This window comes from Phalacrocorax carbo, chromosome 1 (assembly GCF_963921805.1).
Source record: "Phalacrocorax carbo chromosome 1, bPhaCar2.1, whole genome shotgun sequence".
In the NCBI taxonomy this organism is placed as follows: domain Eukaryota; kingdom Metazoa; phylum Chordata; class Aves; order Suliformes; family Phalacrocoracidae; genus Phalacrocorax; species Phalacrocorax carbo.
In genome coordinates, this window is record NC_087513.1 from 71,689,439 (window position 1) to 71,716,038 (window position 26,600).

A 26,600-nucleotide genomic window follows, 5' to 3' on the forward strand; every position below is an offset into this window, starting at 1 on the left:
GAAAAATAAAAAGTGCACCGGAACAAGAGAAATTCTGCTATGACCACCAAACCAGGGGCTGGCGGTGGCAGGGCTTCTTTGCAGCCTAGGTAGCAAATGGTGTTGCAACAAATCACAGTTTTCTAAAAACAACATATATGGGAAAAATCATTGTCAGCACAGAGTAACCAGGGCAATATTGGTGTAGAATTGTCTCTTTATAGATGTACATTGCATTTCACTGGAAATTAATGTTTTACAAGTTATGGGCCCACTGCTTCCAAAGCAATTAGTTTGTGTTTGAGTAGGTCCTGTGTTGCAGTTAAGGGGGAAACAGCCATTTTGAAAGCCTTTTTCCCTTACATTGTGACACTGTGCACATGGATTGCTTACAGTTCCACATTTCAGAGCTCTTCAGGGGGGGTTTGTGTTTTTAAACATATATTTATATAAATGCATGCACATATCTAGATAGATATATATGTATGCACATATGAATATATTTATGTAATCCACTACTGTGAAGCAGTGGAATCTGCACAGCTTTACAGCATTCACACAGTAGGACACTTATGTGACATTTCACCTTCTGTGAAACAGAAGGCTGAACAGAAAGCTGTTGTGAAACAGCTTCTGTTTCACAAATAAGTTTATTTTCCAAAACAGGTAATAGGAAAAAAAATTAAATACAGTATTGATAGTTTTAAGCAGGGAAGAAAAGCTGTGTATTTACATGTATGTTAGCACAGCCAGAATCTGGATATCTGTCGTTTAAATGGTGGCAGACACTTGTGCCCTGAAGTTTCTTTGCTCATTGCATTGCTAGGGCATTCTCCATGTGTTGGATTGCTTCGATCAAACTAAGCACTGGGTCCTTTCTGATTAATTGTCTTATAAAAACGGACAACCAAGCCAGCATACAAGTGATTCTTATTATTAATTTACTCGTTAAGGTGCTCAAGTTTGAGTGGAATCTTGAAAGTCCTCTAGCGAAACTCCTGTTGAATCGTTCTCTTCAGAGCATCCAAGTAGCCCATCAACTTTACTGGTAAGATTATTTGCCGATACTACCATAGTAGTTTTCTGTTACGGTGAACTTTATCCATGTTTCTATTGGTGACAAACTCTCTCTCTTTTTAAAAATCTACAGAAAACCTAGTCTTTTGCTCCTTCTTTATTCTCCTTTCAATACTGGGTATGGGTAAATTTTGTAAAAGACCTACTTATCTCTGCCTTCATCCTGCCCCTGGTGGGACAAAGGGGGGAAGTTCTGTTCACTTAAGTAAGGTACCATCTGTATGTTTTTGAATTTTCTGATTTGAGCCAAAAATAGTCTTCCTCAGAATTTTCAAGCTCCAAGCAGCATTGCCTTGCTTATAAAGGATTCTGCTTTTGTGATTTCTCTGACCTCTCCTGAAGTTGTCAGACTTCTCATGTGTGTCAAACTGTAGCTCTTACTCCTCTGCATTTCAGTCTGACTTGTGATGGTAGAGTTTCCAATAGTTCCTTTTCATGATTATGGAGATGTACCAGTCCTGACAGTAACTGCCATTCACAGTATAAGGACCTCTCTAATTGTATTATTGCTTGAGGTGGCTATTCTGTTTGTTGTGCTCTTACTTCAAGGCTCTCTGAATAGGAATGTGGCTTTCTGCTGTCTGAACAACTGCCTGTGATTTGAAAATCAAGCTGCTGTGGGGTTTGTTTTTTTCCTTTTTCATGTTTCGTAATGATGGATGAACTGAACTTTCATTTACAGTTCAACTGGTTCAGACCCCTTAAAACAAAAGCTTTCCTCCCTGCAAAGGAAAGACAACAACTTGAAATGTAATCATTTAGTTGATAAAGTGTGAGGTCGGAAAGAGCATAGATCATGCTTTCATACCTGCATGATCTCTGGAAGTGTTAGTCGGGATAAAACAAAATCATGAATGTGTTTGCTTCACTGAAATGAGTAGGATAACAATAACATGCCTAATGAATGTGTCTGTCAAATAAAGAAGAACCACATTTAGCAAGCCATTTTCCTGACAGTGCCTGAAATACGTTTGAGACAATTTCTACTATCTTTTATTATGCTAAGTCATAATGGATATAAAATGTCCCATCTAGAGTTCTTAAATGTACCCAAAGAGTTGGTAATTTTCCTGTGGAATTAGAAATTATTTCTAGAGTTCAATGAACTGTGGAACATCATTGGTTTGCCTATGTTTTCTTTAACATCTCTCTTCTCAGAAGAAAAATCACTGAGTATTTGTGGGTTTCTTCCTATTGACTTTGCAGTGTAGACCCCCACTTTTTTCCCAAATTTAGCTTAAGCTGTCTAATATTATAATCTTGGGTAATATATAGCAGATATTCCATCCTGAATAATAGATATCCTTATCTGGCACCATACAATTTAATGTGGCAAAATAAATTTATTTTATATATATATCTTAATATTGATTATTGTCTTCTGCTTTGGTTGCACATGGAACTGTTTACTAGTTTACTAGTTTACTAAACTTGTTTCCAATAACACATAACCTAGAGTCACACATGACTGTGGACACTTCCCATAAATACTTTTTCTAATTGTAGAAATAGTGTTTTGCTATTTATCCTTAAATAAAAAGTATCTTCTACCTGAAATGTGAACTTTTGTTTCCTAGGGGGACAGCTTTTGGTTAAATCTTAAAATTAACATGTGCTTGTATGTATGTATGTGTGAATATGTGTATATATAAAAAACATATAGATATACACACATATATTTCTAGAAATATTCAGATATTTACCTTTGGTTTTTTCTTCTTTGTAATACAAAAATTTATTTTCTCTAATCAGTAGTCTTTATTATTGTCTTTCAGTACTGTCTTACTGGGTCACAAGACAGAAATGGATGTAATTTTGTCAGTATTAGGATCTTGGTAACATAACTGAACGATATGTTGTCAGCTAACACTTACCATCCACTAACTTCCTTGTGACCCTGGTAATCTTAAGAGTTTGCTGCCAGGGCCACCTTAGCCAAAAAAAGCAGATAATATGAGGAGATAAACACTGTGACAGTGGATCAGGTGTGTGTATTTGAGCTTTTTTTCAAGGAACAACCTGTCAATAAATTGCAGTAGGTGACTTGTTTCTGAGAACAAATTCACATAATGGCAATGTCTTACAAGATGGCAAAACCTGGGAGACTGGGGGAACACGAGCAAATACAGCAGACAGAAATACGAGTAGCCACCTCTGTGGTAGTCATCCTTGGAAGTATAGCAGTAGAACAATGTACACCTAATATAAACTGAGTACTCGTTAATGTTAGATGGTGAAGTTGTTTCTCATGATATACCTGCTGGCTGGCTGCTCTCAGTTTCAAAAATTGGTACATTTTAAACAGGCTGACTAAACTTGTGTGTATGATATTTGTTTAGCTGCACAAAGTAATTGTGCAAGCATCTAGTAGTCCCATTCAATTTAGTGGAAGGAGCTGGGGTACCTCTTTTATTTAGGCTTTTTGTTCAAATGTTTCAGTCAAAACTGAGAACTTAAATATGGCATGCATCTCTTAAAATTTTGCTTCTTGTATTCATCACAATACACACTTTTTTCATTGGTTACGCTGCTTTACCGTATTTTTCAGTAGAAAAATGTTTTCTACCTAACATTTCAATTTATGTAATTATTCATATTCCTGTTCAGTATTTCAAAAGTCAGTTTCCCAAGTCATAAATTCTATTTACAAAATTTAACAACAATTTCATAGTCTTTATTAATAAAGCCTTAATTAATTAATAATGGCTTTCCTTTAGTTCACAAATGGAATTTCAGTCCTTATAAAGTAATGGCAAACAGTATTCCACTTATGTCTAAAGAGATTTTAAAAAGAAGCTCAATGATTTAGTAATGTGGGGAACACATGTATGTGTGTACATTCATGTAACTTCTTTTAAGAAATGTGATTTGGTAACATTTTATTCACAAGTGTTGCATTCTGTTTCATTTTAGCAATCAAGAACCAAGGACTGGTAGAAACAAACTTGAGTAACAAGATTACTTTTATTTTAAAATATATTATTTTATTATATTTATTTTTTATTGTAATGAATGACGTTACCATTCCACTATTAAAAAATGCAACATTGTGCACAGTGTATTTGCCCAAAATAAAAGTTGGAAAAGAAGAGTCTAATGTAACTCAGAAAACTAGTGAGCATCAAGCATCAAGCAGTGGTAAGTTTGCCTGAAGATTTTATTTAGAAATTATGGGACAGTAGTTGGCAAAGGTGGACAGAACAGATAGAATATTCATTTTTGGGATGCATCCTTAGCTATTGTAGAACAGGGTAGCTTTAGTCTGTTCTTTGCTTGTATCTGCTGCAGATTTGTCCCACTAATTCTGCTATGTAGAGTCAAAAGGTAATTGATCTTATGCCCTGTGTTTTTTGGCTTTTTTCTTATCATGTGTGACTTTTCCCCCCTCTAAATTCTTGAGGACTTTGGGCTATTTGAATCCATCAGTGTTTCAGCTCCTTATTGGTACTTTTGAATGCACTCCGTTTCTAAAGGAAACTAAAATTTGCCCATGCGTACAGTGCCAGCACAGGACCCGTGTATGTCTTAACTCCCATTTAAACTAATTTCAAGAGTTCCTAATGTCAATGAGGCATGGACAACATTTACTCTGCCCTGCTATCTTCTAGAAATTTACTTTGATTCTAGTCTTTTCCCATCACAGTTCCTGGGAGAGGAGAAGGCTGGAGCAAGTTTTCCCATTCCCTGGACCTATGGTGAGAATTTATTAAACTGGCTTTAGCAAAGCAGAAAAGTTGCTTGAGGGGAAAGAAACCTGCTGAGCCCCTTTGGGCCCTTCTTCTTGCTGAAAGTCTCTGTTTATCTCCTTGCTGTCATGTTTCACACACAGGGATTTTTTGTCAGCTTTCGTGCTGGAGTTTTAATCCACTCCTCCGTCTCTGGCAACCTGCCAATCGTTTTCCCACTTGCTTGAGCGTTTTTGGCTTTTAGCTACTTTCATAGGTGGCAGCTGCAGCATACAATCGAAACAGCTGGCTGGGGCAGCAGGTGGCCAAGAGTAAGTCTCACAGATGGTTGCCTTCCACAGGAGGATTGAATAATGGCAAGAAGCGTAGTGTCCTCTAAGAGCTGTTGCAGCTGCTTGAAGGTGGTGCTAAAAAACAAGTTTAATTGTTGTGGAAGAGTACGAGTGTTTGTAAATTTTGGCGGAGCATGAGAATGAATCTGGTATGCTTAGCTCAAGAAAAGAAGTTAGGTGAAATCCTTGCTGAAGGCAAAATGTCCATTTGTAGCTTGTCTTCAAAGTTCTTGTAGAGTTTTACATCACTAAAACTTTACAGAACCTTTCTAGTTTATAAAATTTCTCTGCGTTTTGACTGACAACCAAGAGAAAAGGGAGTACTCTTCTATCTTTTACAGTCCACATCTTGTAGATAAGTATGAATGTAAGATTAAGAAGGAAATCTTACTGAAATCCAGCACACTGAAAACAATGTGAATTATACTATTGATTTCAAGACTAGAATATAGTATTTTATTTTTATTTTTTTCTATATAAAAAACTGTAAGATGCAAAAAGAACATAAGCAATGTATAAAAGTTTAAAAACACCCCAGTGAAATTCTATACTGTTGAGACGCTTGTCCCTTAATATAGTTTTCCAAAATTGTTACCACTTAGTTTCATTCAGCACTCCAGCATTGGAACGATAGATTATTGCTTCATATTTTCTGAAAGGAAATACATTTTTCGCTGTCAAAACTGGTCTACATTAACCATAATTTACTTGGAGACTTCAAAAGAAGAAATAAATCAAGCAGATACCTATCTGTCCAACACTCTTAATTATCTGAACATTAAACAGCAGTCATCCTCCAGGTCTTCCTCTTCCCATTTTATGGTGTCTTTCTCACACAGTCAGAAGTTATCAAGTCTGCTGATTATTAATGAACTTCCTAAATAGCTGTGTAGAGCAGGCTGAAAAGCCCAACCCATTAAAATGACATTAATGTAAATACAAAATATGTCTATTTTGTTTTGTGTTAATTTGGTCCTTCTTACTGTGTATAGCCAGTCCCAGTATATGTTTGATCAGTTGTTTTGCCACTCTATATTAGGATTTGAGTTCAAGATATCAGTGAGTGTTACTGTCATGAAAAAATACACCATTATGAATGTGTAAAAAATGAACCTACTTAAAGTTGAAAAGTTAAACTGAAAAAGGTGAAAGATTTCAGAAAACAAACAAACAAAACAAGAGCAATTGGCCTTAATCCTTTTAGCTGCTTCATGATTTATAAGGTAGCACTAAGGAAAATGGTTTTCAGTACATTGTTTTTCCAAACACTGCCTGTCTGATTTATTTTTGTTTTGGCTCCTTTTACATTTAAAAATGTTGAAACTGACAAATCTTATTTTTCAGTTATGCTGGAAATCTCCCTACTAGCTTCAAGTTATATCTATCCTAACCCCTCCAATAATGTAACTGAATATGAACGATGGGTGTTGTGTTTTCAGTATGCTCTGTGGAAAGGATTGAATGCACCATTTTGGTTGTCTGTTACTCTGTGTGTGATGCCGGGCTGTGATGGACTATAACGACCCACTTGTGGAGTTGAACAGGACTGAGGAAGCAGAGCAGGTGTTGCTGAGGAAGGGATTCAGAGCAGGGCTCTGTGCTGATGTCACAGTAGGCTTTCATCTGTGCCTTTCATCTTTTTTCCATTAAAAATGTTTTATTGTTGCTTCCTTCAAAAACAAAACAGAGAGCTAAAATCTTTCCTGATGGATACCTCACATAATCTTTACTTGTCCCAGAGGAACATTTGGGGATGTAAACCAGAGTAGTAATAAATCAGGAAAGCTTTTGACAAAACATTCATCTAGTTCTGTCACTTCAAATGGATAATTTTCAGGCATGAATTTGATGGATGTGGAGGAGTTGTTTTGGTTTTTATACTGTGAAAGAATGCCGGAAAAAGATGACTGAAAGAAATCCATGAAGCTATGTCTTTACACTGAAATTTCCTTTAAGTACTCATTGAGCTAGGCCAATATAGGAAAAGTGACCAATTTGAAATGTCCAAATCATTAAAAATGACAATAGCTGCAATTTAAAGATTATGCAAATTTCACAGATCAGGCTGTAACGACTTTGGAGAGTGGAATTCTCAGTCAGAAAGTGAAAAGTATGGAGAATCTCCTGTGATTCTCAGCTGAGCAGCTGATGGTGTTGTTTCACAGGTGAAATGCTGCAATCCTGCAGCTGAGGGGGGGTCCTCCAGCAGGCCACTTCTCTGCTACAGAGTTGTGGTGCTACTTGATCCTGATTGTTGAGGTGAAATATTAGGAGAGGACACCTCACTTTAAATTTGTCAGATATAATATCTAAAAAGTTTATTTACTTTTCATTTCATGCTTGCACTTTCACTTTTTACCTTTTGTGAATGTGTGGAAACTTTCATTATGATACTTTGCATAAAGCTTTTTTTCTATAAATGGCACTTATTTTATGCATAATGAATCTGTAGATGTTTCAGTAATGCATCAGATTATGTAAAACATTTTATAAGTCTTGCTCTGTTATAGGTCTTTTGCTCTTTCAAGGTTAGCAAACTTTTATGTTTTAACTACAGCTGTTTGGACAAGTTTTTGGCAAAGTTTGTCTTGAGCTACCCTAGAGAGTTGTTTTCAACCCATTTTTCTTTGAATGTGTGTTGCAAAGTTCTTACCACATGACTTGAATAAATGCAGTGCAGGCTTTGACTTTCTTGGATTGATATGATGGGAGTCCTCATTTATAGTCATCCTGCAGTTGACCACAGCCTTGTCTGACAGGTTTGAGTTTAGTAAATCATTCTTATTTCCGAACACTTTCAGTGGCATCTTTAGGGAAAAGTATGAATAAACAGATAGGGGCTTCAAGTGGATACAGAGCATTCAGGGAATGAATCATTGGTCATCTTAACATTGCTGTTACTTGTATATTTCTGTGGTTAATATTTCCAGATTTAATTGTCATTCTCCACCAGAATGAAATCTAGGCCTTGGACCTTTGCCTAAATGTCTGAAACATTAGAAAAAGGAGACTCATGAATTAGCCTTTGTTGAGTATATTCAACCAATGCATGATTTAACAGAAAATTAGTTTGTGACTAATGGGAATTGTTCTAAGAAACAATTGTTCTAAGAAAAGAAGTCCCTGATGTAAAACCAAATAAAATTATAAACAGGTTTTGAAATAAAATAAAAATATAAAAAACTAGATGGCAATATTTCTAGGGAGGAGAGGCGGAAAGATTGATAAAAGGTCCTCCCAGGTCAACAGTAAAGAATTATTATAATTCAGTATTTTTAGGTATTTGCAGATGATGAGTATTTCAGGATTAAATTCATAAAACCCTTGCTGTTTGAAAATATTTCCTTAAGCTTTAATTGCTTTCTGAATGCTCACCTGTACTAAATGGTATATTACTCTGTAATCATAATGTTGTCATGTGAATGGGGACCATATTAAAAATAAGCTGAGAGAGGACAGAAAAAACTGTTAGATGAGTTGCCTTTGCGTGGCTTTTTTCTTGAACAACACTGTTAACATGTTGTAATAACCTCCTTTTAAGCAAGAGACTCAACGGACCATGTCTCACATCATTTCGTTCAGTGTTTTCTTAGCCAAGAGCCCACTTGGTTAAAACTGATGTATGTTGGACCTTTGAATTAAATAACAGAAAGTGACCAGTGAATCTAACAGCATTAAGATTCCTTCCAAATCTAAAGCCCGTCAAACTCTACCCAATAGTTTGTACAACCAGTAGACATCTCAGTCAAAAGGCAGCTGGACAGTTCTTTAGCTTCCACTGTGGTGTTCATCAAATCCACAGAGCATGGTTTGGTAAAGTTCATTATATTATTTCTTTGTTTCAGAAAGAAAATCAGGCTACAAAAAGTGAGTTTTGTCTCTGATAGGCCATTATTCCTGTATAAAGACATTCAAAGATATATCATCACAATATTATACCAATAGTGGGTGGCTGTTGGTGTAAGGTAGTTAGTAAGGAATTTTTCACTGATTTTTTTTTTTTTTTAATGTTCGTCAAAATCAAAGCTTTTCACAGAAACATTGAGCTTAGATACAAACATTCAGATGGTATCTGAAGTGCCAGATGAAGTTGAAAAAAACCCAAAACTTAATACTCATGCTAGTCACTGGAGATGTGAAAGTAGACACTTGTGGCTGAGGTAACCCAGTGAGTGCCACACTGAGCTATTTTGAATTATTTCTCTTCCCCTCCCCCCATATTGTTGGAAAGTACCCCATTTGTTCTAAAACAAGACATCAGCATTATTTTAAACCAAACCTAGAGTAGATGCAATACATATTTTAAGACAATCCTTAGTACAAAGGTTGTTATATCAGGTACATCTCCTCCTCTTGCTCTTCATCTGAATTGCTCAATCCTAAACTATTAACAGATTGTCTTACTTCTTAGCTTGAAAACTGAATGTCTTTTAAACAAAATGATTTATGAAATACCGTTGGTATCTCACCTGTGCTGTGTGCCACCTGGCTGCTGTTCACTGATGGTGGTTACCCGAGGGAAAACTCATTTGCTTGTGTTAAAAGAAAAAAAAGTGTTATTAAGTGGAGGGTGGGGTTTAAGACAGGATAAAATACTGGCAGCATGTATACAGGAAATTATTTGCTTGTAAATGTGTTCAGTGCTTCAGTGCTGGAGTAGTTATTGTTTTTCATTTGTCTGTCTGTCTTTCAAAGAGCTAATACAAATCACGTCCACTGAAAATTTTAAAAGGCGAATATGGATTTGTTTCTACTCTTACATTGCTTCTACTCAGTTCAGGATTTTAGTAGACAGAAGCCAAATAAAATGCTGGATGTTGGTCTTATTGTAAAAAAAATTACCTGACCAAATTTCCAAGGTGTGGTTGAGCCATGCAAGCAGACTGCAGTGGAGCATTTGCAGCGCTAGAGTGGTGCAGGTTCTGTTGTGTGGATAAACAAGTGTGGAAGTAAGGCCAACACCTTTTGTTTGTCTTATTAACATTATTAATGATGAGAAGAACTGCAGGGCTGATCAATTTTAAGATGTTTTAGGAGATGGTTTTTAGAGATTGCCTGGTCTGAGCTAGAAAAAGGTTTTCTCCACTGCTGACTGTTCTTGCTTTCCTTACAAGAATCCAGGTAAACTGTAGTGAATGAGCAAGTAAATGCACCATCTTGATAGTAAAACTAGGAGTAGTAAAGTCCTCCTTATTAAAAGGAGAGAGAGCACTGGGATAGGTATTACAATAATATAACGTAGTAACAAAAATTTAATGGTCACTTTAATAAAAAAGCAATGGCACATACACAAGCGGATGATTTTTTCGAATCAGCACCATCCCTCTCTCACAAACTGAGAATTCCTTTCTCATCTCACCTAGTAAATGGCTTGGAGAGTTCAAATCCTTAAACATAAAAGGTGACACTAAGTATTTCAGTGTAAACAGCAAAGCAACCCTCAACATCTCTCTGTAAAATCCTGGTTTATGTTTCTTACTCTTCATTTTTCTAGCTTGTGTAGCAGGGCTTATACCCAAGTAGATTAAAAAAGATTTAAATATATATATTTTCCCTTGCATAAGTGCTTGGTTTTCATGTTCAGTTTCTCCCAGCAATTGTTCACAGTCTGTCATCCAGTGAAATTAAAATAACTGTTCCCCCAAGGCCTCCTTACGCTCCATTCCCAGACCAGTGCTTTCTCACACGTACGTGGTGGTGGTTTTATATTTACAGATGTACATACATTGGTGCATATGCTTTCCTGCATTCTGTCTTTAAAATCTAATCTATGGTGTTTCATATCTGGAAATGGAAAGCTTTCCTCAAGATTCACTTGGAAATGGGTAGAGGATGTAATGTGCAAAGCACCATGCCTCTGGTGGTTGAAAGTGTTGAAACTGGGAGTTCCCTCCACCTGGCTCTGCAAACATTTCTGTCTCTCCTGCTTCAAGACCCCAGTTCTTCTCCCAGGCTCAGAAGTCAAGGCAGTCTCCACTGGTTTGGAAAGGGAGGGAATTGCCACAGTATTTCCAGTGTCTGCACAGAAGAGTGGAACTATGTTTGAAGTGGTGCAGAACAGGCTTTAGGCAGGCTAAGGGACAGAGTAGTTACTGAGGGAACTGAGTAGGATAGCAAAGCAAAATATCTTTATAGGAGGAAGGATGCAGAAAAGCAAAAGAGGAGAGCAGAGATAAGTTGTAGAGTAAGTAATATAGTTCTGCTATGTTCTCTGAGAAATAAGAGTTAATTTCTCCCATCTGTGAAGTTTAGATTCAGGTGAAGACCTCCTGAGAGAACTGGGAGATTTAGAACCATTTCCACAAAAAAAGCGTTATTCCTAAGTATAACCTGTGCGGTTACTCTCCCCTTTCTATATAGTGTAATTTTGATTTGATTGCCTATATTGCTACATGTTCCTCTGGAGACCCTTGTGCCTAGACATGTAACCACTGTGCTTCTGCCTCAGTCTAAGTTATTGATTCTAGAAAATAAACAGCCATCAACTTTCCTTTCAAGAGGAGCCACTGGAGACTCATACTTGATCATTTCACACAAAACTACTCTGACTGAACTGTCCTCCTTTGCCTGGCATAGCTTCTCTAAGACCTGGAAGACTGTAGGCCAAATAGTAGTAACTAAGTAGTCAGCTGTTCATTCAGAGAAAGAAGGTCTTACAATTTTTGCCCTGCAAATACGCAGGAGAATGTTGTCCAGGCAGTGTCATAGGCAAAACCCCAATCTCTGCTATTCTGTACCCAAGGGTAGTTCTGGCTGATGTGGTGTATAGAATAATGTGGAGTCTTTGTTCATACCCTAAAATCAATCTACATCGCAGAAGTTTTGAAGTATTTGTTGTTACTGTGACAGTTGGGCCCAAGCTAGAAGTGCTTGCCATAAATAGCTTTTCAGTTGCAGTGCAGTTGATGGGACTGAATGCTGACCAGAGTGATGTTCACAACTTAGAAATGCAGTTCTTTGCCCACTGAATAAGTGGCAAATGAATCATAAAGTGAATGTTACTATTTCCAAAAAGTTGTGATTGTCAACAGAATTTTAAGTCTTCCTAAGCTGAACCACCAACAAAATTTTAAGTCTTCCTGAGTGGACCACCCTATCCTTGAAGACCTGCCTAACATTAGGTCATATGTTTTGAATGAGTTCTGGGAACTCATCATCGTATCATCACATTGCACCTCTGTTACTCCCCCGTCTCAGGAGCTCTCCCAGCCTGCTGCTGAGGCCAAACCCTCTGAACAACCTGATCCAATATGAGAGCTAGCTCTGCTTTCAGCAGGAAACAGACCAGAGGACTTCCTGAGGTCCCTCCTGATGTCAGCTCTCATGTGTTTCTGTAAGTCACAGATGAATTCTGTAACTGTGTTGGCTTGTTTACTGATTCAGTTTCCAGAGTCCTTCAATTCTTGAACCAGCAGGGTCATCCTTAGATGACATCTTGCAGAAAGGGTGCTTTCATCTTAGGAAGGATTGAGAATTCTGTGTTTCCTAAATAAGCAACTTGGTAATAGGTATCATCTCTTGGATAGAGACTTTCATCAGTAACTTTCTGTACTGTTCCACCCAGGTCATGTTACAGCTGAAAGACAGTATCATGGTGAAAACCACATGATGGGATCTCAGACAGATAAAACTGGTCAAATGATATGTTCAGCCCCAAGGAGTTCCACTTGCCATCAGTGATGACAGTGTTAGGCTGCTGCAAACACTCCATTGCACAAATGTTAATGCTATCTTTCACCCAGTGTGATGGAGCATGTGTCCTCCTACGTCTTGTCAGTTCCTTCATATATATATTGACATTCCATTGTAGCCAGTGAGGGATTTTATCTTTTATGTTAGAATAAGAGCAAATGGCATAGCAGTAGGGATATGCACTTTCTTCTGTACCATCTGAAAAAAACCAAGCCTGAAGGCAAGCTGAACAAACCCCAGATTATTTAGTTTAAAAAAAAAACAAAACAAAACACCAAAAAACCAAAACCTAAAGGGTCTAAGTTCAACACTGGTTTTATGAAGAGTTGTTTCTTATACTTTGATTCATTTGCTTCGGTCAGAAAGAAGTTTTACTGGACAGGGTGCTGGGCCATCTTGTCTTGACTGTGCTCTTACCTAGAATGTTGGATTAGATGATCCCTGAGGTCCCTTCCAACCTGGGATTCTGTGATTCTCTGAAATATATAACAGAAAATATGAAGAAAAATTGCTAAAATGAAAACCTTTAAGAGAAATTACCTGATTCTTTCATTCTATCCACATCACCAGTCATGTGCTTGGGTATGAAAGGTCTGCAACTAGGCAGAAAACATAAAATTTTATGATGATATTATTTGAAAAATAGCTGTTATAAAAAAGCATAAGTTATAAGTGACAGCAAATGCTCTTTGGAATAATAAACCAGTAGTTTTCAATTAGTGTTAAATAATAGATGATGTTATGTCAGCTGATATTAAATGGGTATAAATGTCTGGATTAGTACAAAATTATCTGATGTCGGGGAAAAAAATTTAATTTACTGAATTGATATTTATCAGTCTCATTAGCTTCAGTGTGGCAGCTGCCATCTTGGCTAATGCAGAAGGGATTGAACTGGGATTTCCAGAGCCAAATCCATGGGTGTGGATTAATTCAAAACACAGCCCCTTATCATGAGTGCTGTAACATATTATACATTTTTAACTGAGGGAAGACCTTGTTTCTAGATGAGCAAGGGAAGTGGGGTCCTGTCTGGGAAATAGGGCATTGCCATCTGTAATAATTATCCTGTGCACTGGGCACAGAGGAGGTCAGACAGTAAACACGGTTTCAACACTTAGGGCTTGGCATAACAATGGCTGATAAAACTCTACTTACCAAGCTCATCTAATTTCTACTTTGACCTGTAGCATTTCCTCTGTGAAGTCTGGTATTAGAGGTCAGTATTTATTCTTCTACTTAACCTTCTCCACAATGTCATTCCATTGTGTGTGTTGATTTCTATCAGGAGAAGCATTTTTATTAATTGTACTTCGCTAATAGGCACTGCTTAGCCAGCTTCTCAATCACTTACATAACCCACAAATCTCATGTATGTGTTTTTGTTGATAGGGCAGTTTGCTGAAATTAATTTAAGCAGCCATCGCGGCAAATTTTCTTGCAATTGTCAGTGGGAATGGAAAGTAACTTAAATAATGGCTCATTTTAATATCATGTTTTGCATCAGTTTAAAGCTGACACATGCAGTCTTCAGCTGTTGCCCTGCTTTATCATCAGGAATTTTTTAAACAAGAATTTGAAGGAGGTTTAAGCAGTAATTTGCCTGGCTTTGCAAGGTTCGCCCATAGCTGCCAGCCTGTAGGTACTGCCACTGCTCTGCTGATAGAAATAATATGGCACTTATCCATGTTATTTTTTGGCAAACACAGATTTTTGCTCACTCAGCAGAATACACATCTAAGGAGAAATGTGGTTGATTCAGGGGTATTCACACAATAAATAGTAAGCAAGCATGTGTATGGTGGGAGAAAGAAGGAAAGTTATGATTTCTGCCTCTCAGTCCACTATCCAGCTGCACCCTCACATGGAATGAATGTAAGGACAGCACTCTGAGTACAGGTAAGATACCTACAGAAGAGCCAGTGAGTTTCAAAGTCCCAGCAGCATTTTGTGTCAGATGGCTGATCTATATTTATTCTGCCGGTGCAGTAACTGCCCCTGGAGAGTACGCTCCACTCTTTACCTGACTCAGGTCATATGGAAATATGACATCTGCTTACTGCAATAAAAATTCCACAAATGTGATTGTGAATCTTGGAGATAGAGCTGAACTTTCCTCACAACAACTAGATCTTAATTCTGCTTTTCTCATGAGTGAAAAAATGCCCAGGGCTGCTTTTTTCTCCCATGTGATTGACAAATGCTGGCTATATGAGTACCACATGGAAAGGAAGTGGCAATGTTATTAAACAGACCTATTTGCCATGGCATTTACCTCTGTGGCATAAAAGCAGCTTACAAACAAAACACGGCATCCTATGAAAAGGTAAATAATAATTTCCTCTTTTGAAAAGTAAAACAAAAGCATAGAAAAATTAAAGAATTTTGCCAAGGTCACCCAGCAAGTAAAATTAGGAATTCAAGATGGACTTTCATTCCTATATCTGCCTGAAATTCTTCTGACATTAAAATCTATTAGTATTAACCCCAAAACTATATGGTTTGATCTGAAGAGTGTCATGCAAAATTTCCTTGATAAAAGCTTAAAAAGTAATGCCTTCTTGGTTAGGGGTTCATTAAAAGGGAATTTAGCTTATTCAAAAGTTTATTCAGATCTGGCCCCACAGCTGAATATGTCTCAGCAGGGCTAAAATGGGCTTGTAAACCGAGATTAAACTTAATGTCTACTACCCAGCAATGGAAGAGCAACAAACTGTCTGAAATGAGAGATTAATTTCAGCAAGCCTCTGCAAACTAAGCTAACCTAATTGCACACAGGTCTATGCCTAACTTTCCTACTGTGCCTGCCCTCCAGCTCTTCTGTTTTCCATGGTAACTAGGCCTGCTGTCGACTAGGAAAATACCCTTGGGCCAACTAAAAGAGAAAAGTTTTCTCTTACTAATATCTTACAGCAAGCTTTCCCTGGTACATGAACTTAACTTCAAATTCCCACTTCTCTTTTTACAATGCCAATATTTGGTGGCAATAAAGCAGTGAAACAGAAGGAAGATCAGAAACAGACCAGCATTTTAAAAAAAGAAATCTAAAGATATTTCCTTCTCTGCTCTGCTCTTCTCTCCTACCCTTGCAAAAGATACTATTGCTATATATAAGGGGGAGCAAAATATGAATAAAGACCAAGAAGAGGAAGAAAAATAAAACCAGAGGAAGAAAGAAAACGGGCCTAGAAGGAAAAGGTATGAAGATAACAGAAACACTCGTCTTTACAATGTAAATGCTTGTTCTTCTGTCCTGCCACTGACAGGAATGAGCTGACAAGAGCTGTCTCTAACGGTCTGCTCTGCTTTAATTAAATGAAAATATGGTAGGTATCATCTTGTTTGAGGAAGGCTGCAGAGTAGTGTTATGCATAAAGAGAGCTGTAGTCTGAAGAGATTTCTCCCTTAGAAAAGTCAGGATCGTGAAAAGATGAAAAAGTGTTATTGGGACTCTAGAGACTCCACCATTGAAAAGTCTGATTCTCTGTCTTCTGTTCCCTGAAAACAAATGAGTTTTGTTAGTTATTTCTGAAGTGTAAAAGACCATATGTCTTTGTTACACCATTTTATTTGAGCTATGGAGGTTCTCTCAAAGTTATTCTTTTGACAAAGCCACACACACACATGCACAGGAGTAACAACTTGCTATGATCTGGTGAGCTGATCCATGCATTCTTTGTTGTTGTGCAGCACTGGTCCTGTTACTGAAGCTGTACTCTTCAGTAGGCTTCTCTAATGAGATGCCACATGGCAAATTGCCAGAAAAAGAAGACTTGATATCTTACAGGAAGCATACTATGGATATAGAGAGGAATACTTAAAACAGAAAGTTTTGCAACCTTGTAATTACACTGAGGTACCATTATTGCTGAAACACCTACAGCAGTACCTGCTGAAGGCTCATTATACCGCCCTATTCCTGTGTAAGCAGTGATCTGAAAAAAGTTCCCTTTCTTAGATATTGGGAAAAGAAGACAAGCAGGGCCACTAGCAAAAGCAGTAAAGATCCAGAGAGACAGACTTGTCATGTCTGTCAGGAAGTAATATGGGATCCAGATCCTAGTTCTTCTTGCACCTGTATTACCTGCGCTTAAAACACAATGGATCTGCAGACAGGTTCTTCCAGGGAGGTAGAAGTGATTCTGCCTTAAAAGAAACGTTAATTCTTCATAAAGTCGGAATGTATCAAATCGCATTTTATCCTTCCTCTGCTGTTGGCATCTAAGCACCTTGTTTGTAAAAATCTGAGACTCTACTTGAAAGATAACAGCTTTGACTGTAGACGTTGTTAAACAAAGCAAATTCTTGTAACTGACTGCAGAGCAAACAGGAAAATTAACAGCCCATCTCAAGATCTACTGCTCTGCAGAATAAATTCTTTTGAATGACGTAGTATTTGCAAAACAATGTCACTCTGTCTCCCTATTCCCCCACCTCCTGGCCCAAAAACCAAACCCCTCCCTCCCCATGCCCAGGGTGAGTCATAAGGATAGTAGTCTGAAAACTCTAGGACTGGCTCAGAATGTATGAATAAAATCTGGAACTGCTCTTAATATGAGCAGCCAAAGGCCATAATGACCTTCTAGAAAGACAATTTTAGTTTTCTCCCTGAAGCTACTTCTCTGTTAGTATGTAAAAAAAAAATAAAAAAGGAAAACAACAACAACAAAAATACCCAAAAGCAAAAAAAATGCATACAGCATTTTACAGTGAAGTTAACCAAAGCACTGCAGTGTAACTCAGGTTTAATTCTTCAGTTTTGTGTAAATCTGGATTGCCCAGTGCGTGCAGAACAATACAGAATTAGTTCTGTGTCATACTTTTTGTTCTGTCATGAGGGATTATTTTTGTTCCAGCTGTGAACCTAATTGGAAGCTATGGAAGCTATCAAAAGCCATTTTGGTAGATATGAACTACCCAAACAATAAGCAGATGAAGAAAAACATTTTCAGATTCTCCTCAGTGTATTGCTGTGATAACTGTGGCCTAAATTCAGATACAGTATAAAGCTTAGCAACTCCATTGGTTCTAGTGGACTGCTTGAATCTTGATTAATTTTGAATGTAGAGTAGCTTAGTCACCTTCTGTATCTAATTAATTTCTGGCATATTTGGACATCATCCCATTAGAGCCATTGGGTCTGCTTATTTTAGTGCTGATTATCCCATCTAATCCCATTCATTGCAAGCTTCCAATGCAGTTACCCACTGGGAAGAATACAACTATTTCTGTTATGCCCGGAATGAATGGCGCACTTCCGTTCCTGTGCCACAGATTTACTCTAAGCTATTACAAAGATAGATAGTTTGTAGCTTTCAGGCTAGCTGATTCTGGTGCTAAGTAATATGCATGAAATTCTGACAACAATATGGTGTTTGTTCTGAGGAGAAAATCTGCAATTTTGAAACAAGTGCAGACAGGGACATACCTAGTCACATGAAGAAAGCACTTGTAGAGAAAGAACCAGACTTTTCAAAATTAATGCCAGACTTGAATGCCATGTTTCTTACCAAATGCAAGATAATACTGCCCCATTGGTAATCTTCACGCAGATATTAAATGCAATACATTTGTTAAGCAGCTTTTTATTTTTATTCAGAATACAGTTTTTGGAGGGCAAAGTTAATAATTCTCTTTGATTCTCTTTACTGAGACAGTGGTACCTTTTCCATTAATAGTTGAGACCAATTAGACCTACAGTTGCAAGCCTGAGCTTAAGTTGCTCTCGGACTTAATGACACTTCAGGGTGAAGGCATTTAATTTCTCTAGCTTTGGACGGATGCTTTATTAGGGTGGGATCTTTGGTGGACTGTGAACCCTCACTCATGGTATCTGAAGTTATCCAAGGTCAGCACCGTTGTATAAAGATGTTGTTGGAAACAACCACTAATTCTGTTATGTTGGTGTTCTGCTGCAGTTATTTTTTTTGTTCATGGTAGTGTGTTAATAAATTTGGTCCTCTGCTGCTTGCAGACCCCACCCAATGAAAAGAAGCAGACTAGAAAGAGACCGACTTTGCTACTAATTTGTTTTATTTTTTTTTTACAAACTGGAGCAGAAAAAGAGACAGACACTGTTAGCACTTCTTTTTACTGGACAATTCTTGTAGCACTTACATTGATGTTAACAAGTCCATTCAACAAATTAGAGAAGACATGTTCTGAGGGTGATCATTTCTTGTTTAGACCTTAGACCAGGTAGCATCTACTCTCTGGTGGTGATAGTGGTACCTGTGCACCATTATACTGTCCTATTAATTCTTGATACAATTCATTTTCAAGGTACATGCTCTTTCTTCTCCAGACAAAACCAGTTTTATCTGGGGTTTATTTTCTTAATACAGAAGTGTGTGCAACTAATTATATTATGTATCAAATAAAGCATTGTTCTGTTAGGCAAACTTAGCAGAGTCTGGCAACTTACTTGCATACCGTAGCATAGCCTTTGTTTTCACAGATATGTTAATTTTTGTGAGTCAGCAGGACATGCATTCCACAGTTAGGGCATTCAGTGGGACCGGGAGGAACCGGGTTGATTGAATGTCCTGGATCAAGTGATTTGTCTGGATGCAAGTTGTTTTGCCTTGCTCATAAAGATCTTTGAGAGAAGGTTAGCAAATAATGGCAACTAGTCTCTTGGCTCCCATAGAACTGTTGTGTTTCAAGCCTAACCAGTGTACTTTATGACAGGTCTGCAACAGTTTTTTGTTGTCTAAGGGAGACCAACATGTTAGACATCTGTTCTAAGTTATGTTATTTAAAAAATCAGAAAAACAAAAGCAAATGTATCACATGGACTTTTAAAACAAAATTTAACTTTAAGCAGAGGTATTTTATGTTCAAGGGTAATGCTTTGAAAAACGAGTCTATAAAACTAGCTCTGTTAAATGAGAAGCAGCGGGTGAAACTGACTGCAGGTTTCTTATGTGAGAGGTGTGAAGAGCCAAAAGTGGACAGGTGCTGCAAGCTACTGAACAGCTGCTGCTCTTCCATGCTGGAGTCTTGCTTGATTAGAAAGATTCAGAGAAAACATTGTACCATGCTTCACTCAGTCTACTCAAGAAATGTAAACTTTCATTCTCTTCTCGTTCTAGAATAGAAAGAAAGAATAGAAGGAAGATCATCAGAGTTCTGCCAGCCCTCTTGTGCCTCTCCCTTTCTGCTGGCTTTGTACTCAGTCAAAGGAAGGGAGAGTGAAAGGGAGTTTGGTCTTGGTCCTTCCACTCAAGTGGATGACCTTGCACTGTGTTTCTGTAAAGCTATGGAAAATGCCCAGTACTACAGTCATTTGGGAGAACTGCTATGTCCCTTCCGTCTTTGTTGTACATTAACTCTTCTGCCTAATGTTAGGCATTTTGTACTTCTCAGTTGTTCATTTTTACGTCTGTTGCTTTGTTGATTGTCATGCCCCAACCCTCTACACAGAACAGTGTTGTTGTTTTCTATGTTTTCCCTCTGAATTGTGGTACATAAGTCACACCTTCCTAGAAGTTGAGTTTTGTTCAAAAAAGGAGGTATTATCCTTTATCTATTTTTTAAAGGTAGTTGACAGAGATAGCCTCTATGTTTCTCTTGAATAACAAAGGACCATGAGAACAAAACCACTTCAAGCCTTCCCAGCAAGGTTAATGAAATTAAATTTTGCTGTCCAGTGAAGGCTTATCTCACCAAGGCTGTGAAGGAGGTTGGGAACAGAGATTACATTGCAACAAGTGCAAGTGTACCATTCTGTTCTCTGAAGCAATAGCTACCGTGCTATAGAAACATTCCTGGGAGCTTCAGCAAGTTCAGTCATCCATTCTAGGCACTGGCAAAGAGATCAGAAAAGGCACAGTCATATTTACGAGCTTGGCACTCTGTTGCCCTAGAGTTGGCTGTGTCTAAAGAGGTCATGCCTGAGCAGAACAGCTATCAAGTGAAAAAGATGAGTTCTGCAGACTTGGCTGTACTCTGCAGAGGAGTATGGGGAGTTACAGGCATAGGGGATGGAGGATGATGGGTACTTGTTAGAATTAGGAATTTGCTGGAGTTCAAAGTGTTTGTGCAGTGCTTGCTGTGTTGATAGCTTTATCAAAGGAATTATTCCCATTATCTCTGGCAGGGAAGTAAAAACGTTGTCCAATGTACTCTTGGGGAGACAAAATTAAAAAAAATTAAAAAATAAAAAAGGTTTTATCTGCAACCGAGTAATTAATAGCAACAGTTGCCCACTCATCCTCACAGCCCATCACAGGCTCAATGGAGGTGTTAATCTTCAGCTGCACATTTTTGTCATCTCTCTCATCCTTGTGTCTGCGAGTAACTTCCAGTGGGATTTAAGAAGCTGCAAAGCCCAAATGAAAGCCCACTGGCAAACCACCCGTTACTTATTCTCCTGTTTAAGAATGCAAACAGTAAAACATTTTCTTCAAGGATTCAAACATGAAATCTGTTATATGCTTCAGGTGTGTGCCATAGCTCCATGGCACAATAGAGCACAAAGAACAGCTTAGGAGTGTTGCAGGATGTCAAAATCAAATTGGATGGCAACCTCAGACATGGAAGCTGTGCAGTGGTAGAGAAGTGTTTGCGTTAATCTTTGATACAAAGGGCCGTGGAGAATTATTTTAAAACAATTACTACTATAATGAGCCGGAGTCTTGTACTAATGTTCTCCTTTTCTGTGGCTTGTCCTGCCTCAGTGAAACAGCAAACAAGCATAAAATACACCTTCACAACAAAGCATATTGACTTTCTTGGTCAAGTTTACCAAAGATTGACCAATGACAATAAGTACCTCAGCACTCACCTTAAAACCCTAAGGCACCTCATTTTTCATGGCGGTCTCTGAATTCAAACCACCTCAAGCAAAGAGTACACAGTGTGTGTGCTGGTAGGCACAGCTTTTGTGTAATAAATACCAGACGTCACTTGGAAATGAGTTAACTAGGGTCACTACTCTGACTTAGACACCACATGTAAATAACCCAGTCAAACTGTAGCTAGCTCCTTCATAGCAGGTAGGGGCTGAAACCTGCAATAAGATACTGGAGATCCTGGCCCTTTCTCGGGTTTCTTTTGCTACAGTGTGGTTTAACAGACTACCTGCAAGCTAATCTGTGCTGTCAAGCATTACCTTCTGGTTTACCCTGCTTCCTTTTCTGAAGGAAAGAAGGAACAGATGTTCAAGCAGCAGAGTTGTCTGAGCAGCCTCACTCTTTCACTTGTCTGCCAAGTCTAACTCAGACAGCAGACTGTCTGCTGCAAGGTCGATAGAGCACCAGCTTCCCTCTTTCCCCACACCACAGAAGGAGAAAGAGGCCATCTCACCTGTTTTGGTACCAAGATCCATCCAATCTCGTTGCTTTCCTTCCTTATTGTTTTCCTCCTTTATTATTTTTTTTTTAATTTCCCTTTTCTCCATGGCTGCTGGTTTTAGCACTGTTTCTCCTTCTCTGACACATCAGCCAACTCAGCCTGATAATAACCCCACCTTCCCTTCTGCCCTTTGGCAAAAATCTCTCCGGCATACTTGTGTTTCTGTACCCAGAAAAAACATGCACATGCTTCTGCAGCTGTGAGTGCCTGAAAATGGGGTTGGCAGCCACCTTGCAGGCAGGGAGTGGGTGCATGCAGAAAGGAAGAGAAGCAGCTGCTTGCAGATGGAAGTTGGGGCATCTTTCAGGGTGTCCCAGAATGACTTGGACCCTCTGATTGCTGCTAACCAGGGGCAGTCTAGTTTGCTTCTTCACTAAATTTCAGGTCAGCACCCTACTTTTTCCAGCCCTGTTGTGCTGTTTCCCAGAAAGTGACCTTGGGACAGTGTATCTGAATTACCCTGGCCTTGCTGAGAACAAGGGAATTTCTCCCAAATCAGAGAACCCTGAAGAGTGAGGAAATCTCCCTGTTGTGAGGAGCAAGATCTTCTGTAAAGGCCTGGCATAAAGCCAGGCTTCTATATTGAGTTCTGTCTTGCAGAACCCTGTGAAAATTGTCAGAAAGAAAAAACCTTCACATATTTCCTTACTGGCAGACTTGAGTTTTAAATCATTCCAATTTTGTCTTCCTCTGTCACAGCTAGGCGTCTTGTCCTAACTTGAAAATTTCATTAGTGTCTTGAGCATTTCTTCATCCTGCAACCTCAGAAGTTGCAGACTTTCCTATCTCTGCTGAGTTTTCGCAACGGCAGGGTGAAGATGTGTGGGCCAGGAAACTGGGAAGACAGAATTACAACTGTATATTTGTTCAGTTGTTGAATAAACATTTCAGAAAAGCCTACAATGAGTCATCACATTAAAAGCTGTCCTTTGTATCCTCTTGGAACTGCTTTTATAAAATGAATATAAAAGTCAGACCCAGTTATTCTAAATCATTTTGCAAATTAAGGTCTACAGGCTTTTAACAGCATACCTACCCCAGTGGGCAGGCAGAAGGGAGTTGTGCTGCTTGTAATGTGGTCGCCAGACACATTTTGAGTGCACATCCCTGATTCCCTCATGGGGTTGCTAAGGAAGCACATGCACTGTCAAAAGATGCCATGTGGGTTCTGACTGTGGAGCATGTGCTGGGCTGCAGCTGGCATGGAAATGGATTTTACCAGTGAGATCATGATGATTGCCTCAACTTTCCCCATGGACTGGGATTAAGAAGCACACATGAGAGGGTTCAGACCCTATACATCCTCTGTCCTCATGCACACCAGATAGCATAAGCTGTCTGAATCTGGCCCATAATCCTTTCTCAGATCAAAAAGAAATCTTTATATCATATCTGTATATAAGCTTATTTTCTGTGAACACTCAGCCATAATAATAAAAAAATCCATCTTCTAAGTTGAACTGCCTTATGCAGGGAGTAGCTGTTTTTAAAATAGGAAAACATTTTGGTTTTGCTATTTTGCTTCCAGTATGTGGAATCCTAAGCCTTTCATTTCAGGGAAATAAAAGTTGTTTTGTTGTTCTGTATATCTGAAAGGATTAAAGGGACTTCTCAAACATGAACAGGTAGCCTTTCTGGATTCCCTAAATATGTACCATTAAAAATGAAGTAGGAGAATTAAAATGATTTAGAAGCTCAGGAGTTGATTCTAATGCAAGGCTAAGTGCGGAGGGAAGATTCTGCACCACCATAACCTGGCCAGTTCAAAATAGGCATCACAGTGATGTCATCTTTTCTTAGGTGCATTTGCACTTGTCTTTGCAGGGCAGAAGTGAACAATTTCATTCTGCCTGTGCTCCAAGAGAAATGCAAGCTATTTAGCTGGATTGTGACTGAGCTGGGCTCTGCTTTGGTAGACTAAAATTTCTGCCCATATGGCTGTTTGGACTGTGCTAGTAATGCTTTTGTTTAAAAAATAATCACTGAGCCTGTTCCTGACTTGCTATTAAAGTGGACAGAGTATGTTTTTGTTTTAAATCACCTCGTTTACCTACAACTGAGCTAAAAGGCCACTGCACAGTGTGGTTCAGTACCCTAAACATAGGCTGTTTTACAGAGCATGGGGCATCTGAGACATCTCCATCGGAGTGGCATACATGAGACATTGTGTGTAATGGACCCATGCCCTTCCAAGGCCAAACAGCATTTCCTAGGATATCTGAAATGGCACGAGGTATCTACATTTAAGCAAATTAATCCCATCCTGTGGAATCTTGGACTTACTCTGCTTGAAATCTGGAAGAATTACTTTATCCATCACCATACGTGCATGTGCTCTCAGCCTTCTTCAGTTTGTAGAGGGTTCAGGATAAGAACACAGAAGTCTCTGGGTGCTGGGGTTTGCATTCCACCAGGCACTGCAATGACAATTTGTACTTCTTTCTGATCCAAAAAGTAATTATTTGTTTTTACTAGTCTGCAGAAAGAAATGTCATTTCAATCTCCTCCAGAGAGTGCTGATTATAAACTTCTCATATCTCTTCCCTTTCATGTCTAGGCATTTCTGATAGAAACACCACATGTTCTTTTAAGATTTTCAGTACTTATAAACCCTTAGATGTTCAGAGATTTTGTGCAACTGGAAAAGCTTTTCAGAAAACAGTAGGTGATATTATTCTGCATTGAATTATATAGGAAAAGAGGACCTAGAAGGATCATTGCCTTATGAAAGATGGCAAGAATCCCTCATCACCAAAAGATGCATGGGTTGTGGTAGCAATATTGTAATGCCTTACGTATGATTTGAAGGAGTTGAAGTGCCTATAGGAGTTATGGTTTTTTACCTTTAAATATCAGTCCTTGATATATATCTTGTTCTTGCTTTTTGTTATGTGACATACATGTGATGTACCTTGAAAGTCAACAGCTTCTCTGATTTCTGTCCTGTGAAGACTAGCATTATTTGTTAGGTGTGAGTAACCTCATCAGGCAAGGGAAACTGCATTAAGATTCAGACATTTATAAGGAATTTAAGGTGTGAGATGTTCCTAAGGATGAAGTTGTGAGGAGGGAAGTTCAGACAAAAGCAAAGAGTCGTTCATCAGTCCTTCAGGCAAAGTGAAATTCCAGGCAATGAGCAGGACGATAGTAGCAATATAGACCTGGTGATTCCATCTACACTTGTAAAAATAAATCAAATGTGTACAAAACTGCCGGCCAACATAAGAAAAAAAATTCCCAGTGATTATTTCAATTGACTAAAAAACCCCCTAAACTCGATAGCATTCCTGGCCCAAATGAATGTGCAATTAGAGAAGACTGCATGGTAAACATGGGGAAAAAAAGTGTATGTTTTTCATTTTATTTCTGACTTTTCTGACTTTTATGTTGGTAATAACTCCAGTTCCAAAGCTTTTACAAACATCAGTAGAACTGAGAGCTGAGGTTTTGCTCTAGACCAACGCTTACCAGTAAAAAAAGGAGTAAAGTGGGTTCATTTCACTCTTTTTAGCAATATAGCCAATTTCAGAAACGTCTCCTCAACTTAAAAGAGTGACAGTTTCTAGAACTGATGATACGTCTGAGACTAAACTGGTCTTTAAATGCACCTCACTGAAAGGTGTGCTTGATTGTGTAAGTGTACTAGCAGGAGAAAAAAAAAAAAGAATAGATTTAGGCATATGTATTTCAGACTGGACTTCAAAACATCCAACTTATTTTCTGTTTGTATTCTTTTCTTGCAGAAGTAAGAAGCAATACAGGCACTGCACTATGTATGACAATAAGAAATGGCAGGTTCCTATTGATTCAGCACACTCAGAATCACATTAGTTATCAAATGGGACTTGAGTACTGCCAAGAAATAAACAATGTTTTTTCCATTCTCTGCTGCCCAAAGTCACCAAATACAGATTAGCCTGGACTGCATTTATTGTTCCTTGTAGAAGTGATACAAAATAAAAGTCAGTTTTAGATACACAGATTTTTTTTCCCTTCCTTTCTTCAGGCTGTTGAAGAATGCACAGAATGAAGTTCATTTCAAAATCTGGTATCAGAAATTACTGGCTGCTCTCCAGTTCTGTGCTGGAAAAACCCTGAACAATGAGTTTTCTAAGGAGGAGAAACTTATCAGAATTCTGGAAGATGTTGCCAAAAAAGTAAAAGCTGCCAGTGACCCAAAAAGAAAGGTTTGTTAAAAAATACCCCCCCTTCCATTTAAGTTTCTTCAGGCAATTTTATTTTTTCTAAAGTGGCATCTCTTTCTTCTAATGCCCTTCACATAAACATAAACATACACAAACCTTTGTTTGTTTGACTAAAGTTTGCAGAATCTTGTGCTGCTCTGTAAAGAAGTCAAACACATGTATTTAATGGGGCAACTCTCATCACCATTACTCCTGAGGTCAGCAGATATTTTAAGCCATCTAGATTCCTTCATCAATGGTTTCTCAACCAGACTTGAAGGTGGTCAGAAATA

The 26,600-nt window shown here is 38.3% G+C and overlaps 1 protein-coding gene across 2 annotated transcripts in view; it reads left to right on the forward strand.

The window, feature by feature from the left end:
- Nucleotides 1–26,600, forward strand: part of PIK3C2G (phosphatidylinositol-4-phosphate 3-kinase catalytic subunit type 2 gamma) — a 210,664-nt gene that overhangs the window by 101,776 nt on the left and 82,288 nt on the right. For both annotated transcript variants that reach the window (XM_064459408.1, XM_064459416.1), the window contains 2 exons: nucleotides 933–1,027; nucleotides 26,130–26,310. In XM_064459408.1, coding sequence (XP_064315478.1) covers nucleotides 933–1,027; nucleotides 26,130–26,310 — 276 coding nt within the window. The remainder of the gene's footprint in view (nucleotides 1–932; nucleotides 1,028–26,129; nucleotides 26,311–26,600) is intronic.